The sequence below is a fragment of the Pleurodeles waltl genome, chromosome 10, assembly GCF_031143425.1.
Source record: "Pleurodeles waltl isolate 20211129_DDA chromosome 10, aPleWal1.hap1.20221129, whole genome shotgun sequence".
In the NCBI taxonomy this organism is placed as follows: domain Eukaryota; kingdom Metazoa; phylum Chordata; class Amphibia; order Caudata; family Salamandridae; genus Pleurodeles; species Pleurodeles waltl.
This window is the reverse complement of record NC_090449.1, coordinates 130,575,821-130,589,254: the sequence shown is the minus strand read 5'-3', so window position 1 is coordinate 130,589,254 and position 13,434 is coordinate 130,575,821. Positions and strand designations below refer to the sequence as shown.

Sequence of the window (13,434 nt, the reverse complement as noted above, 5' to 3'; positions counted from 1 at the left end):
TACCATGCCCTCCCACTTAGTCGAATAGCTATTTAGTCAATCCTTTACCTGCAGATTGTGTTTGTAGGCCAGGATATAGTTATTGGGTCAGTGTATGCCCATGTTCAATGGAATTCTGATATTGAATTTTTCTGTAGGGCCATGTCTTTATGACATAGTACTGATATTAGTAAGGATGCAGAATAAAAGTGTTCGCGTATATGGGATGATAATAATGCGCAATTCACTTGAATGGATAGTATAGAGAGTCCTCAGACAGTCATGAAACTAACGTCTGTTTCTTTATGTTTTCGAGGAAATGGCCCCATTAATGTAGGACAGAATGTCAACTGGAGTGCCACAGTAGATAACCTTGACATGCAGGGGGCACCTCTAATCTCATGAACTATTATTGGCACTGTGGAGAGCTATTGTACACTCAGTTACCACAGAACTGGAGAGGCCTCTGCTCACTAGCGAATTTGCATGCCCCGTCTTGAAAATACCAGGAGTTGATCTTTCTATGTTACATGAAAACCCCATGATCCATCCAATGACTTATTCACATCATCACCGAAGGAGAAGAGCTGAGTATTATTATGACACTACCACTTGGAAAAATGTTCCCCAAGAGTAAAGGATGTTTAATGATGCTCTTTTTCTTTGGAAGTATTCTGCTGTTTGTTCAAGCAGAGGCACCTGCTCGATGGCTACAAACAACTAGGTGGAACTTCTCAAGACAATCAATATTACGAAAGATGGAATTAATGCCAAAAAGGAAGAGCTACATGCCATTAGAATGATGGTTCTGCAGCATCGTTATGTACTTGATCTTATGATGGCCATGGAAGGAGGTGTATGTACCAAAATAGGAACTGCTGATGTATTTATGTCCCAGTGAATGATGCGGACATTGGAACTTTGTCAAAGGCTATACAAACTTTGCATGATCTCCATAGAACATGGTAGATAAAGGAGATGCCGCAGATAACTGGCTCAGCGGGTAGTTTGCTTAACTACCACCCTGGATGTCGGGAGTGTTAAAAACTTTACTGCCAGCACGTTACACTGCTGTTGAGATGTTGTGGTATCCAATCAATTATAGCATTTTGTAGAAGAATCAGTACAAAAGCGGGAGGGCTGTTTACAGTTAGGACACCTACACGAGTAGTAGATACTCAGGGCAATACATATCATCTAGTGCCAAGTGCAGACGTAGGATTAGAGCCAGTAGTTGAAACATCAACTTAAGGGGGAATGCTACAGAGGAAAAGAAAGGTGAAGAAGTTGCATCATAGACATTAATAGAGAGGGTTACGGAGTTATTCATGGCGAAATAACAGTGTAGGCCTAAGTTCAACAATGATGCAAGACAGGTGAAGAGTTCACTGGAAAATAAAGTACATGATCAGCAAGGTCTTAGTTAAGGGAAAACCTGTGTTTGCAAGCTTAGAGAATTTTATGGTAACAGCACACAAGCACATATTCTATGTTCTTCGTAAATTGAAAATGTGACTCAAAGAGTATGAGCAGGAGATAGAGTTATCCATGTGTACACAGAATCTGATAAGACATCTTGGGAGCAGAGTAAAAAAACACACATGCATACACACGCATATGAAAGAGGCAAATAAATGACTTGTTAAGCATTGTTAGAATTACAATAAAGAATATGTAGGGAAAAGGTTACGAGTTTCAGGGCACAGACGATGTGATGTTTTTGTAAAAAATACGTGACTACTGAGTAACCTATTATTTGACCTTTTGCAAGGTATATTGTTCATGTAACTATATAAGCAGCTGTCTGTGAACAGCCAATTCAGACTAGCTGTCTACCTGTGTGGGGATAGCTACGCTCCCTGCCACAACAGTAAACCTGCTTTTGCCTTGCTAAAAGGAATCCTGTTTCCCCACAATACACTGCTTAGTCGTTCATTCGACCCTGCATTTCCCCATAGTTCTTGTTTTTTCGCTTCTCTGTTCCCTATTCAGTTTAGTACTTGCCTCCTCATTACAGGGTTTTTTGTACCTATTTGTTTGCTCCCATTGGTGCACAGCTGTTAAGAAATCCTTTGCTCCTCAGCATCCTGGGAATCAGTGCTGTATCCTGGATGACTTATTGTTTCAGTTACCATATCCGACGCTCTGAAACAGAATACATTACTGGTCCCCATTGTGGGTAGCAATACCAGATATTACTTTGCTTTTCATGTTCACTTGACCTTTTGATCCTACTTATCCAGAACTCATTCAAAATACTACCTGAGAACAAGACAGCATTCAAGTCCACTAGCAGCCACCGGCTGATTTTTTGTGTATTCACATCAGCTTACCGCACCAAGCACCCCTGGATACCCACTTTCCCTTCATGTTCTCCCCTGATTTCTTTTGTGAGGTATCAGATTATTGACATCCCTGAAGGGACCGAGGGAGAACTAATATTCTCAGAATGTCTATGTCCAGGTTGATAGAAAAGGGTCCGAAGGCTCTTGAGTGAGGGGGGGGGGAACATTACAGTAAATGTTATAAAATAAAGCTGAAAAGAAGAGATAACATTAGGGAGATACAGTAAGACTGGCATTTAATTTTTTGCAAATACGGACCATGATCTCTAGGTAGTATTGGGGTATATTAGTAAACAAGTTAAAGCAATTTGAGAGATATCAATTGTAATGTGAATGAAGAACTATAGTTTGTCAGTTAGCGACCTGAACTTCTGGAATTTTTCTGCATTTATTTGCTTTTATATTCATTAATCCTACAGGAAGGAGAGGTCAAGGAGCCTGCAAGACATGATATAGATTTTAGATGGCTAGCCATGATAAGGGAGTCCAAACAGTCATTGTTAATGTAGTTTGAGTTCTGAAATGTGACTGACGATGCAGCACTTTCTTTGCTTTCTGGAATCATCCCATAAGTGAAGAGGGATGTTCCTGGATGTTTTGACTGGTAGCCAAAGATTTCCATGAATATGGATATAATTAATTTTTTCTTCAAAATGGAGTACCTTGCAATGATCAAAAGTCAAGTTTAAGAGTTCAGCTGCGAGGATTCTGCTCTCTGGTAGATTAGTCTTCAAATTTTTAGGTCTCGCGAAACAGCACAGCTGTCTGTGAGGCCTATTGTTACCAGTGCTTTCAAGAATGCATAGAGGGGCTCTGGTTTCACCCAGACATTTTTACAGAGTATTCAATATGCAAGTCAGACCTATTGGATTTGTCAGTGCTTTCTTTAACTTGAACATGTGTTCACACATTGCGCAGGATCTGCTCGATCTAAGATATTAGTTTTATGAGTGTGTAGAACGAGGGCTACAACGGGTGCAATTTTTTGATGGCACTAAGGGGCCAGGTTTCAGAAAGAAATCCCATTGCATGGCAGAACAGAACATTGCAAATAAACCTGCACATGCGCAGTGGAATTGAAGTCTATGCAGTGAAGCGTTACCAATGATAAATCTGAGAGGGCGCAAGTCTACGAATCTGGTGCCCCATCTGTACACAATGGAGATTTGTTTGTCCCCTTAGATCCATATTATTTGCTCATAAACAAGGCCCGCATTACAATGTGGTTCCTGTTCATTCATTACCTGTGGCCTAGATCGGCTAGCAAGTCTATTCCTTCATTATAATGTTATTCATAGTTCTTTTACAATTCCGTGCATGGATGGAATGCACGTCAGGTTTTTTCACAGCTAATAGTGTGAGGGTAAATTAAACCGTCAGAGGTAAAAAAGTAATAGACATTCCACAAAGTGCTGGGTCGTAGCATGTGAAAAAAAGCGCAACAACTCCAATTATCTACCCACACATAAATTCAGGAAGGGAACACAAAGATCAGAGAGCAGGGGTCTGATATTATTCAGAAAAGCTATTCCACTGCAAGTCCTTAGGAAGGCAGAAGCCGCATTACATTTTGGCAACCTGCAAATCTGAGTAAGCAGGACAATGAAAACGGGTATAGGTTCCCAAATGCCTTTCAGAAAAATAGATTATTACTAAGTAAAAAATAACAAGCATTTGCAACGCAGTGGGTATCGTGTTTGCTTGAATTAGAGCAATTAGCGTTGTAAATTCCTAACTGGACTTTTCTTGCCACATAAATTGAAAATGAAAAGTAAAACAGTTGACATAAGCAAGCCGATTCAAAGCGCCAGGCCCAGCATGAGCGTGAAGGACAGACAAAAAAGAAAAAATAAGTTCGCTCGCAGTCAAACGTATCGGCAAAAGTGAAATTACCCATGTAACAGGGTCGACGGCCAAGGTGGTAACAAAATTGCCCTAAGGAGGGACAAATGTAAAGCATTTACTAATGATAACAAAGGATTTTTGAAAGGCAAGCCCATGAATGAGTGATAGTGACAGGCGTGCGGTGGGCGTGGTTAAAAACCCACAGATAGATTACAACAGACCACAGCGCTTGCGCTCGACCTAAAAATAGGCAACAACCAAACACAAAGAATTTCAAGCGAGAAATAGATATTAAGACTGTACCAGACATCTACTTCAGGGGAGAGCATTAACCTTAAAAAGAACTGATGCGGCAATACGCGCATCTCCATACAAATCTTTATTTTCCAGTATAATGTAAATAGTGAGTGTTCGTTAATTTGTTGAATAGGCCTAGACTGTATAAAAAAATATTTTGGTCATGACGAAGAAAAAAGAGATAAAAAAGTTCTTAAGTGTTACACAGGTGATTGCAATATCAGTCAAGAGGGTATTATTAGCAGAACAGCAGTGTTGATCAGCAGGCAACTACAAAGATGGAGGGGTGAGCCAATCGTCAGGTGGGCACAATCCTACTCTGACACCAGTACATCTCCTCACAATTACATTGACCATACTATTATATCAACCTATTTAGACCATCGACCATGACCATTACATCAACCCAACAGGTATAGACATCACGTGGGTACAGCCCCACCACCTCAAAAACACTACGTCAAATGACCGATACATTGACTTGTTTATTATATCGACCATGGCTATTGCATTTACATGGGCATTACATCGGTTTGGCTAATACGTACAGCATAATCATTTGATCAAGCTACCATTAATTTAACCTTACTGTTACATTGGCCCGGATCTATAAATCACTCGTCCCACTACATCGGTCTGACCATTACTTCAACTATACCAATTTCCTAACTGTGTAAAAACTTTAATTTGCCTCTCCTGTCAAAACATGCTAGGAAAAGAGGGCTAGATTCACAAATGGTACAGATTATTTCTGGATTTGTACAGTAATCCACAGATAAATCAGGACTAAGCGCCTGACTTAGATTTTGGCATATGGGTTACTCTGTCACAACGGTGACAGGTAGGCCGTCCGTCGAAACATAAACAACTATAGCCTACGGGATTTATATTTCAGTTGATGGGCTATCTGTCACCGTTGTGATGGAGTAACCCATCTGCCGAAATCTAAATCAGGCTCTAGGTTACATGTACTCATAGAAATAATATTTATGTTGGACCTGAAGTACTAAAGATGTGATTGCCCATCATTTAATGTCAATTTGAGGTAATATATATGTCCAACGTACTGGTCCGGTTGATGGAGAGGTCAGTAACTGATGAGGGTTAAGATGGTGACACACAATCATGCAAGAAAAAATACAATGAAGGACAAAAAGTGGTTTTGAAAACTTGAGGCCTTGTGGCCTACCCACAAATGCTGGGGATGTAATTTAGCTGAAGGGATGTGGCTCCAATTTGTAGATTGAAAGAAATACTGAACAGAACATAAGTTGAGTAACTTAACTGCAAGAGCCAGGTGTGCCTTGAGGCTCAGAGACAGGCACAGCTCTGTAAGCATAACTTTGAACAGGATAATCGGACAATGGAAGAATAACTCGACAAGTAGATTTGCAATTGTGGAATTCATCTTCTTTTAATATCCTCCTGTTCAACAAAGAGGGGACTATGAATGTGAACCTATACCTACCCTCCCATGTGTTAATACATTTGGCCCCATCACACATGGATGGAACTGACAGCAAGCAACACATAACTATGGGCCTGATTTAGAGTTTGGCTGAGGGGTTACTTGTCACAAACGTGACGGATATCTAGTCCGCCGTATTACGATTTCCATAGGCTATGATTGGACCATAATATGGCAGACGGGATATCCATCACGTTTGTGACAGAGTAACCCATTCCACCAAATTCTAAATCAGGCACACTGTCCAATAATTCAGCCCCCACCAACATACTGGTGGACCTCCACAAGACCTTTGACAGAACAACACTTAGATAGACTTGTTTGGCTTGCACAGTCTACAGCGTGTACAATCATTATCTGTGTTTCTGCAAGTTACAATTCAGAAAGGTCTGGGAGACTTGGATTGTAAGATCAGAGAGTATAGTGAAGCACAGAGCTGAGCTGAAGACTAAGGAAGATGTCTACATATGGAGGAAAGCAGATTACTTGGCCAACAGGATGTACCTCTCCCTCCTTCACCCAGCCTTCAAACTCTTCCAAGAAGTCTCTAGGGCTGCTGATGATAAAAAATGCATCTGAATCAGGCATGATTCTTACCCCTATTATGATCAATAAATATTCTGTGATGTTTAGCCTGCCAAATATATTTAAGGAGGGGGTATGCAGTTGTTGATATGGCCAATTTACTATCAAAGAAATATTCTTGGACTTGTGCGGTCTTGCATCATCCATCATCATTTCTGTCCAGTGTCTAAATCTTTACTTCTCTGTGTTAGGTGGCATAATGTTGTTATTTGATGTGTATTTTCCTCCGAGGGGCAATATGCCCGATGTGGTCAACAATTTCTAAATTAATCGCAAGAGGGTATGCAGGTGTTGATATAGCCAATTCACTATCAGAGAAATTTTCTTGGACTTGTGTGGTCTTGCATCATCCATCATCATTGCTGTCTAGTGTCTAAATCTTTACTTCTCTATGTTAGGTGGCATAATGTTATTTTTTGATGTGTATTTCCCTCTGAGGGGCAATATGCCCGATGTGGACAACAATTTGTATATTAATCGCAAGCGCAATAAAAAAAAAGCAAACTCATTGCACTTTAACTGTGGGAGATTTTAACGCTTAAAGTGTCCCACTAAGCACTGGATAGGAATGGAAATACTGACTTAGAGTACAGTACATAGCGGTGTAATGAACCCTAGTTTTAGCAACTAAAGCAGGAGTGGTGTTGACACTAGGAATTCTGATTAGTTATTTATGAGTCAATTCTGTCTGCAATTCTGAAGCCAAAGAGAAAATCATAGATGAAGAGGCACAGGGGGAGAAGTGATGAAGAAAAGGGTGAATAAGAGAAAGAGAGAGGGGAGAAAGGAAGAGTGAAAGGAAGGACACACGAAACAAGGAAGAAACTACGACAAGAAGGAAGCATCAAAAGGAAGCTCAGCAACCCAAGTCAGGTGGATACAGGTCCTGAGAAAGAAACATACTAGACACTGAATCTCCCTCAGAAGAAGAAGAATTTATCTGCTTTGGTATGACTTGAATCATGCTGCAAAGACAATAATTCACAGCAATTTTGTTGGCTGCCTTCCCCTTCATGTGGCAACAGTCACCTGGATGCCTAGAAACATCTTCATCTTGAATAACTGAAACTACAGTCCAATCTTTCATCCATACCATATGCCAAATGGCAGTGAACTAATTAACAGTCCTTTGCCTAGAAGGCCCTTATGGAATATAAAAGTAGCCCTGACTCCGTCCTCCTAATTTTAGTGTCTGGGTCTTCACCCTCCTAGCACAGAAATGCAGGAAAGTGAGGGGCAGATTTATACTTTTTCACGCAAAACTGCGCTAACGCTAAGCATAGTGCAGGCTAGCTCCATTCCAAGACTCTGGGGTATAAATATGGCGCAGAGGCCATATCATCCTTTTCTGGACGGGAACGCCTACCTTGCATCTCATTGACACAAGGTAGGTTTTCCTGTCCCGAAAACGACGTTAACTCCATAACCTTGGTGCTAGATGTGTCTAGCGCCAAAGTATAAATATGGAGTTAGGTTTGCACTGAATTAGCGTAAAAAAATGACGCTAATTCAGCACAAACTGAGTTTAAATATGGGCCTAAATGTCCTCTTTCTGGGGAATCTATACTTGCCTTCCAAACACACACATGACATACAGAATGTCAATACAATTTTTAAAATTTCTGATGAAAGACAACCAGAAGACAAAGCAGTCAGTAGACTGCCTTCTCACTGTCACAGATAAACCATCTGGTCACACTACAAATTCACAAAACATGGTATGAAGTCATCAACATTTTATGTTATATAGCCAGGGCAACATCAGTAGACCATTGCCTGATGTGAGGGCTTGTTTGGTGCACCTCCCTTTAGGTCACAGAACAGATTCTTGGTCTCACATTGTCAGGGACAGGACTTGGCCTCAGTCTCTGTGAACATCCTAGATAATTATGATGCCATTCGCAAAATAGAAGGCAGGGTACCAGTTTCACATGCAGTCGGGCACTCAGAGCAGGTGTACCTGCCTATTTACCACGTACGAGAAGTTTCCACTCCACAATTCCCCTCCAAAAATCAATTCAATAGCACCAAACATTGTCAATGCTAGCAATGTCACGTGTTCACCCACGTAATTGGTAGAAAGCACCTTGAATCCAAAATGTCTGTCACAGATTGTTGTACTTAAGGGGGCAAATATTTACATTTCTGAAGGTATTTCATCCTAATGAATGTTTCAAGATTTTCCTACACCTTACAACGTTCCTAATAATTATTCAATTGCATATGAGAGTACTAAATAGACATTTATGACAAGCAACATTACAAGACTCTTCATAACAGGTACTGTGATTTTCACATCAGATGAAACCATTGATTGCCTGACACTTTGCTTTCATTATTGTTCCAGTCAGTGCTTAATTTGCAACTAAAAACGTACGGGTGCCCAAAGCCCTCCACTTAAACACGCAGCTGCTGCAATTAAATGTGCAAATACAGAATACTAAGGCAGCATAATCCTGGAGCCATCTCGGGTCTCTTCAGTCCATTTACAGCTCATCCATGCCCCTTTAGCTCACTCTTGCAGCTTTCTGCTTTCTCCCATTGTGACGCTTTTTCGTTTTTCTCTTCCTCAGTCTTTCCCAAATGTGTCTTTTGGTCGCAGTAAATGCTTGAGGCAGAAAAATAAGTGCCGGCCCTAAAAAATAAGTGCCAATGCTCCGCACCAGAAACAACAAGCATACATTAAGTACTGGTTCCAGTTTTCTTATATGTGAATTGCTGCTCATGTCGTCTTATAAAAGACCATTTCAAGATGGTTATCCTATTTAATTTTGATAAATAAACCAGCCTATTTAGGTTCAATAAAATGTCTTCAAGAATAGCAGCCACTGGCAAAGCAGCATGACACACTCATTGAATCATGCATTTCAACCCTGTGTTGTTGACAGACCTCCAAAATGATGTACAAATGGACTGAGAAAAACAGAGATTTCGTAGAGGAATACGTAGGACGCTATATATATCAAACAACAGAGAACAAAAACTATAATGCCTGAAGAATAAAGAAACAGCTTAAACTTACCCCCAAACTTTTCCATATTTTTTAAAACACTCCATATCAAAGTCCAATATACCCTAAAAAGAAAGACACGTCAAGGTGGTTAATGCCGAAAGCGTAAGAGAAATGAATACACAATAGATACGTTTGATTAAATAATGTTGATCTAAAAGATGAATTTCCAGCATTCCCCCTATGAAGTTGGGGCACAAGGTTTTATCAATTTCAAGAAACCGGCATTGGCATGGTGATAGTTACACTGGAGTACAAAAATAGTGAAAAATCTAACAACAACTAATAAAGGGGTAATCCCCTTTATTTAAAAGTGGCATCCAGAGCTTCCGGTTATGAGCCCCTTCTGCGGCCAAGAATATCAATAATAGGCCTGCCTAGAACCTAAAACAGGCAACTATTTTTTCCACAGGCAAGAAATCAAATAGTTCTAGTAAAGGCGGTAGGTCCTGCGAATTAACATTCTCCATTGACCTAGATGTTACGTTTTTCCATTCACACCGACAAACTCCAAATTTTAGAGAACGAAAAAAGCCTTTGTGGTAAGTTAAGTAAATTTTTACTCCTCTTTTCATTCGGAAGGACTTTTCGATAGCCTTAACAGGGAAACTAAATTTAAATTGTTAAATATGACACCAGACTTAATCAATATTAACACGAGTCACAGAGAAAGAGTAGAATTCTTGGAAGCCAAAATTAGTCCACAGGAAAAATGCACTAGGGATAATCTCTCCCAGCACAACAATACCCTTTGGCCCATATTTTACTTTTTTACGCAAAACTGCGCAAATGCAGTTTTGCGTCAAAAAGTTTACCGCCGGCTTACGCCATTCCTGAGTGCAAGCCGGGCGCCAAATTTATGGAATGGCGCAAGCTGGCGGTAAGGATCAGCTAGCGTCAATAGAAAAGACGCTAGTCGGTGGGGGTGGCGGTAGGGGGAAATGGCGTTACAGCGCCAGAAATTACGTTAGGCTGGTGAATGCCAATAAATATGGCATCAACCAGCCTAGCGTCATTTCTTGACGCAGTAGCACCCAAAAATTACTCCTGTCTTAGTAAAGACAGGAGTCATGTCCACCACCCAAATGCGATGCCCAGGGGACCAGTGTTGTCTGGGCATGGCTACTGGACCCAGTACCATGCAGGGGGGCCCATGTAAGGGCCCCAAATGGCACTTTAAAAAATAAAAAACTTACCATACTCACCTGGGATGGGGTCCTCTGTTGTCCCTCTGGTGTGGGTGGGGTGTTCCTGGGGTTTGGGGTGGGCACCTGTGGGCCCATTCCACGGTGCTTGGCCATGGAAATGAGTCCACAAGTCCCCTAACGCCTGGTCTGACCCAGGCGTTAAATAATGGCGCTAAGCAGGCCTGGTGCCACTATTTAGGCCCGCCTCCCACCCATGCACCAGTTTTGCCTGTGGGGGGATAAATATGGTGCTATGAGCTTAGAATCATTTTTTGGACGGGAATGCCTACCTTGCATCTCATTGACGCAAGGTGGGTTCACGTATCCAAAAAATGACGTTAACTACATTATTTTGATGCTATACAGGTCTAGCGTCAAAATATAAATATGGAGTTAAGTTTGTGCCAAATTTGCCTAAAAACATGATGCAAATTCGGTGTAAACAGAGTATAAATATGCCCCTTTGTGTCTTACAATTTTCTCCACATTTCCATGATATGGGCACAAAAATAGAAGATGAATATGATGTCGCTTACACAGCTAATTTACGACCACCTTAAATTATTGCTCTACATAATACTATGCGTCAGGTTCGCCACCACTCATTATTTGCATGACTCAGAACCCTTACTGGTTCTGTATAATTCTTCTATAGCGATCCAATTAAAACATCAATTATACCTGAGAGGTAAGCAATATTTTGGACAACATAATGAGAGATTAAGATGGTAACACCTGGACCAGCTTGAATTGTATTGGTGGGGCTCTTGGATAAATAATTCTCCACCCTTACACAAGCATGATTATGAAATAAGAGCCCTAACTTATGTATGTTGTTCAAATCAAATACGTGCACATGAAATGTTGCAGACTTGCGTAGACATATAGCAAAATGAGAAGATTACATCTTCCTTCAGTTTCCTTCAAAATTATGATTTTGTGAGTCTGCAGAAATACAGACACATCACTGATTTTACATTTGAACATTATTCTATCTCCCGCATCAGAGCTGTGCCCTCTCCCCATGAACATCCTAAAGGTGGACTCATTACAGTGTTAAAGACCACTAGTGGTGTGCTGGACCTGGTTTAGTTCCCAGCTATAACAGTTTTCCCGTTTCCATTGCAACCAACATCAAGGTGTTATTTTTTATTTTTTCATTTATTAAATGTAGGTCTCACTCTCACCAAAGGAACGTGTGATCCCCTTGCAAGAAAAGTATTATCTTCATAATATTTACACCTCCTACTGTGTTCACAGGTGATTTCAATTGTTTTTATTTGGGATGGGAGACTATGATGTTAATTGCTGTGCGTGCAAAAAGATATTTGACTTTGTTTCTCTCTGTTTCATAAGTCCAGAAGTAATCCCAGTGGTAAAGAGCTCTACTTTGAGCTTATGAGTGTGCAACTGAGATCACTGAAAGACAGATTCCTACTGGATCTACCTCTCGACTTCACCCGCATATCTGTCTCTGATCCCTGGGCTTTCTTTGACTATTTTTGTGTCTATGACTGGTTTGCTGACCATGTCTATGATTATACATTCATTCATTCATAGCTTTGATAGCAACCATTTTTTTATTGCGTGTTGTTTTCTCTTGAAAGAAAGATCCTGTAATAGTTAGAAACCCTGGTCTATTTGAGGCATCCAAACCAATGATGCCATGAAGAAGACTTGGCTAATTTGGATACAATTCTAACCTGCTCCAACACTGTAGATAAAACCATCACAAGATCAATGCTGTTGACAAGTTTTTAGTATGGGGATGTGTAATATTGTGTCTGTATCTGCTTGTGTGGTGACAAGCCCATCATCAGAAGACCACCACTCAGACAAACTCTACAGTTTATTCCTCTCCAAAGACCCAGTTTAAAAGCAACCGCATTAAAAGTATAAAGTTACTGTAAAATACACCAAAATAGGAGGAACAAGAATGGGTATTTCTTCTTGACTTAATATCTGGGATGACTCAGAAATAAAACATCCCTCCTGATTGTGGCAGAAGTGAAAAAGCCTAGCATGTCCTGGTCAATGACCTCCACTCAATGGTAAATTAATTTCCTTGTGACCTACTCATATGCTGGAGTACCTTGTTCTCAGAGATTCAATTACTGATCGAGTTTCTTTTTTTGTAAACTTTATTTATATTCATTTAATTACAAGTTACAATCATGTTCATCTCAACAGATAAAGATTTTATTTAACCATGCGTCGGTCAGGTAATACTAATGAATAATGGTGCAGTCTATTGTTGCTTTATTGATTTTAGTAATTGCTCTAACGGGGTTGACAAATGAGACTTACACTGAGATGAAACCCCAGAACACTAGACCTCATGGTATTGTGTTTTAGATAAAAGCTACATGAATTGCCGTGGGTGAAATATAAATTGATAATTACTCGAAATATATAAATCAGATGGCAACCAGCACTGGTGTCAAGCATGATTCCATCTTGCTCTCCACATCTTAAACTATATGCCCGACCATTTACATCTTTATTTTTCTATTTGCCAAGGTTAAGTGTCACCTAACTTGGGCCGCAAAAAACAATGGCACATGCAAATGAACTCATTAATGGGTATGACCCCCCCCAATCGAGCTTCATTGGATCTTGGATTTTATTTCCCAGTAGTATAAAGAAAATTGTCTTAGGATGAATATATCTAAAACTAAAATGATGACCTTTGTTAGATCACCTGAGAGGATTAATTGG

The 13,434-nt window shown here is 40.3% G+C and overlaps 1 protein-coding gene across 1 annotated transcript in view; it reads right to left on the bottom strand.

Annotated features, from left to right (window-relative positions):
- The window catches only part of LOC138261211 (cytochrome P450 3A21-like), a 196,295-nt gene that overhangs the window by 139,685 nt on the left and 43,176 nt on the right, over window positions 1-13,434 (bottom strand). Inside the window, exon 3 of the mRNA XM_069209964.1 lies at window positions 9,542-9,594. Within this exon, the coding sequence (XP_069066065.1) occupies window positions 9,542-9,594 (53 nt within the window). The remainder of the gene's footprint in view (window positions 1-9,541; window positions 9,595-13,434) is intronic.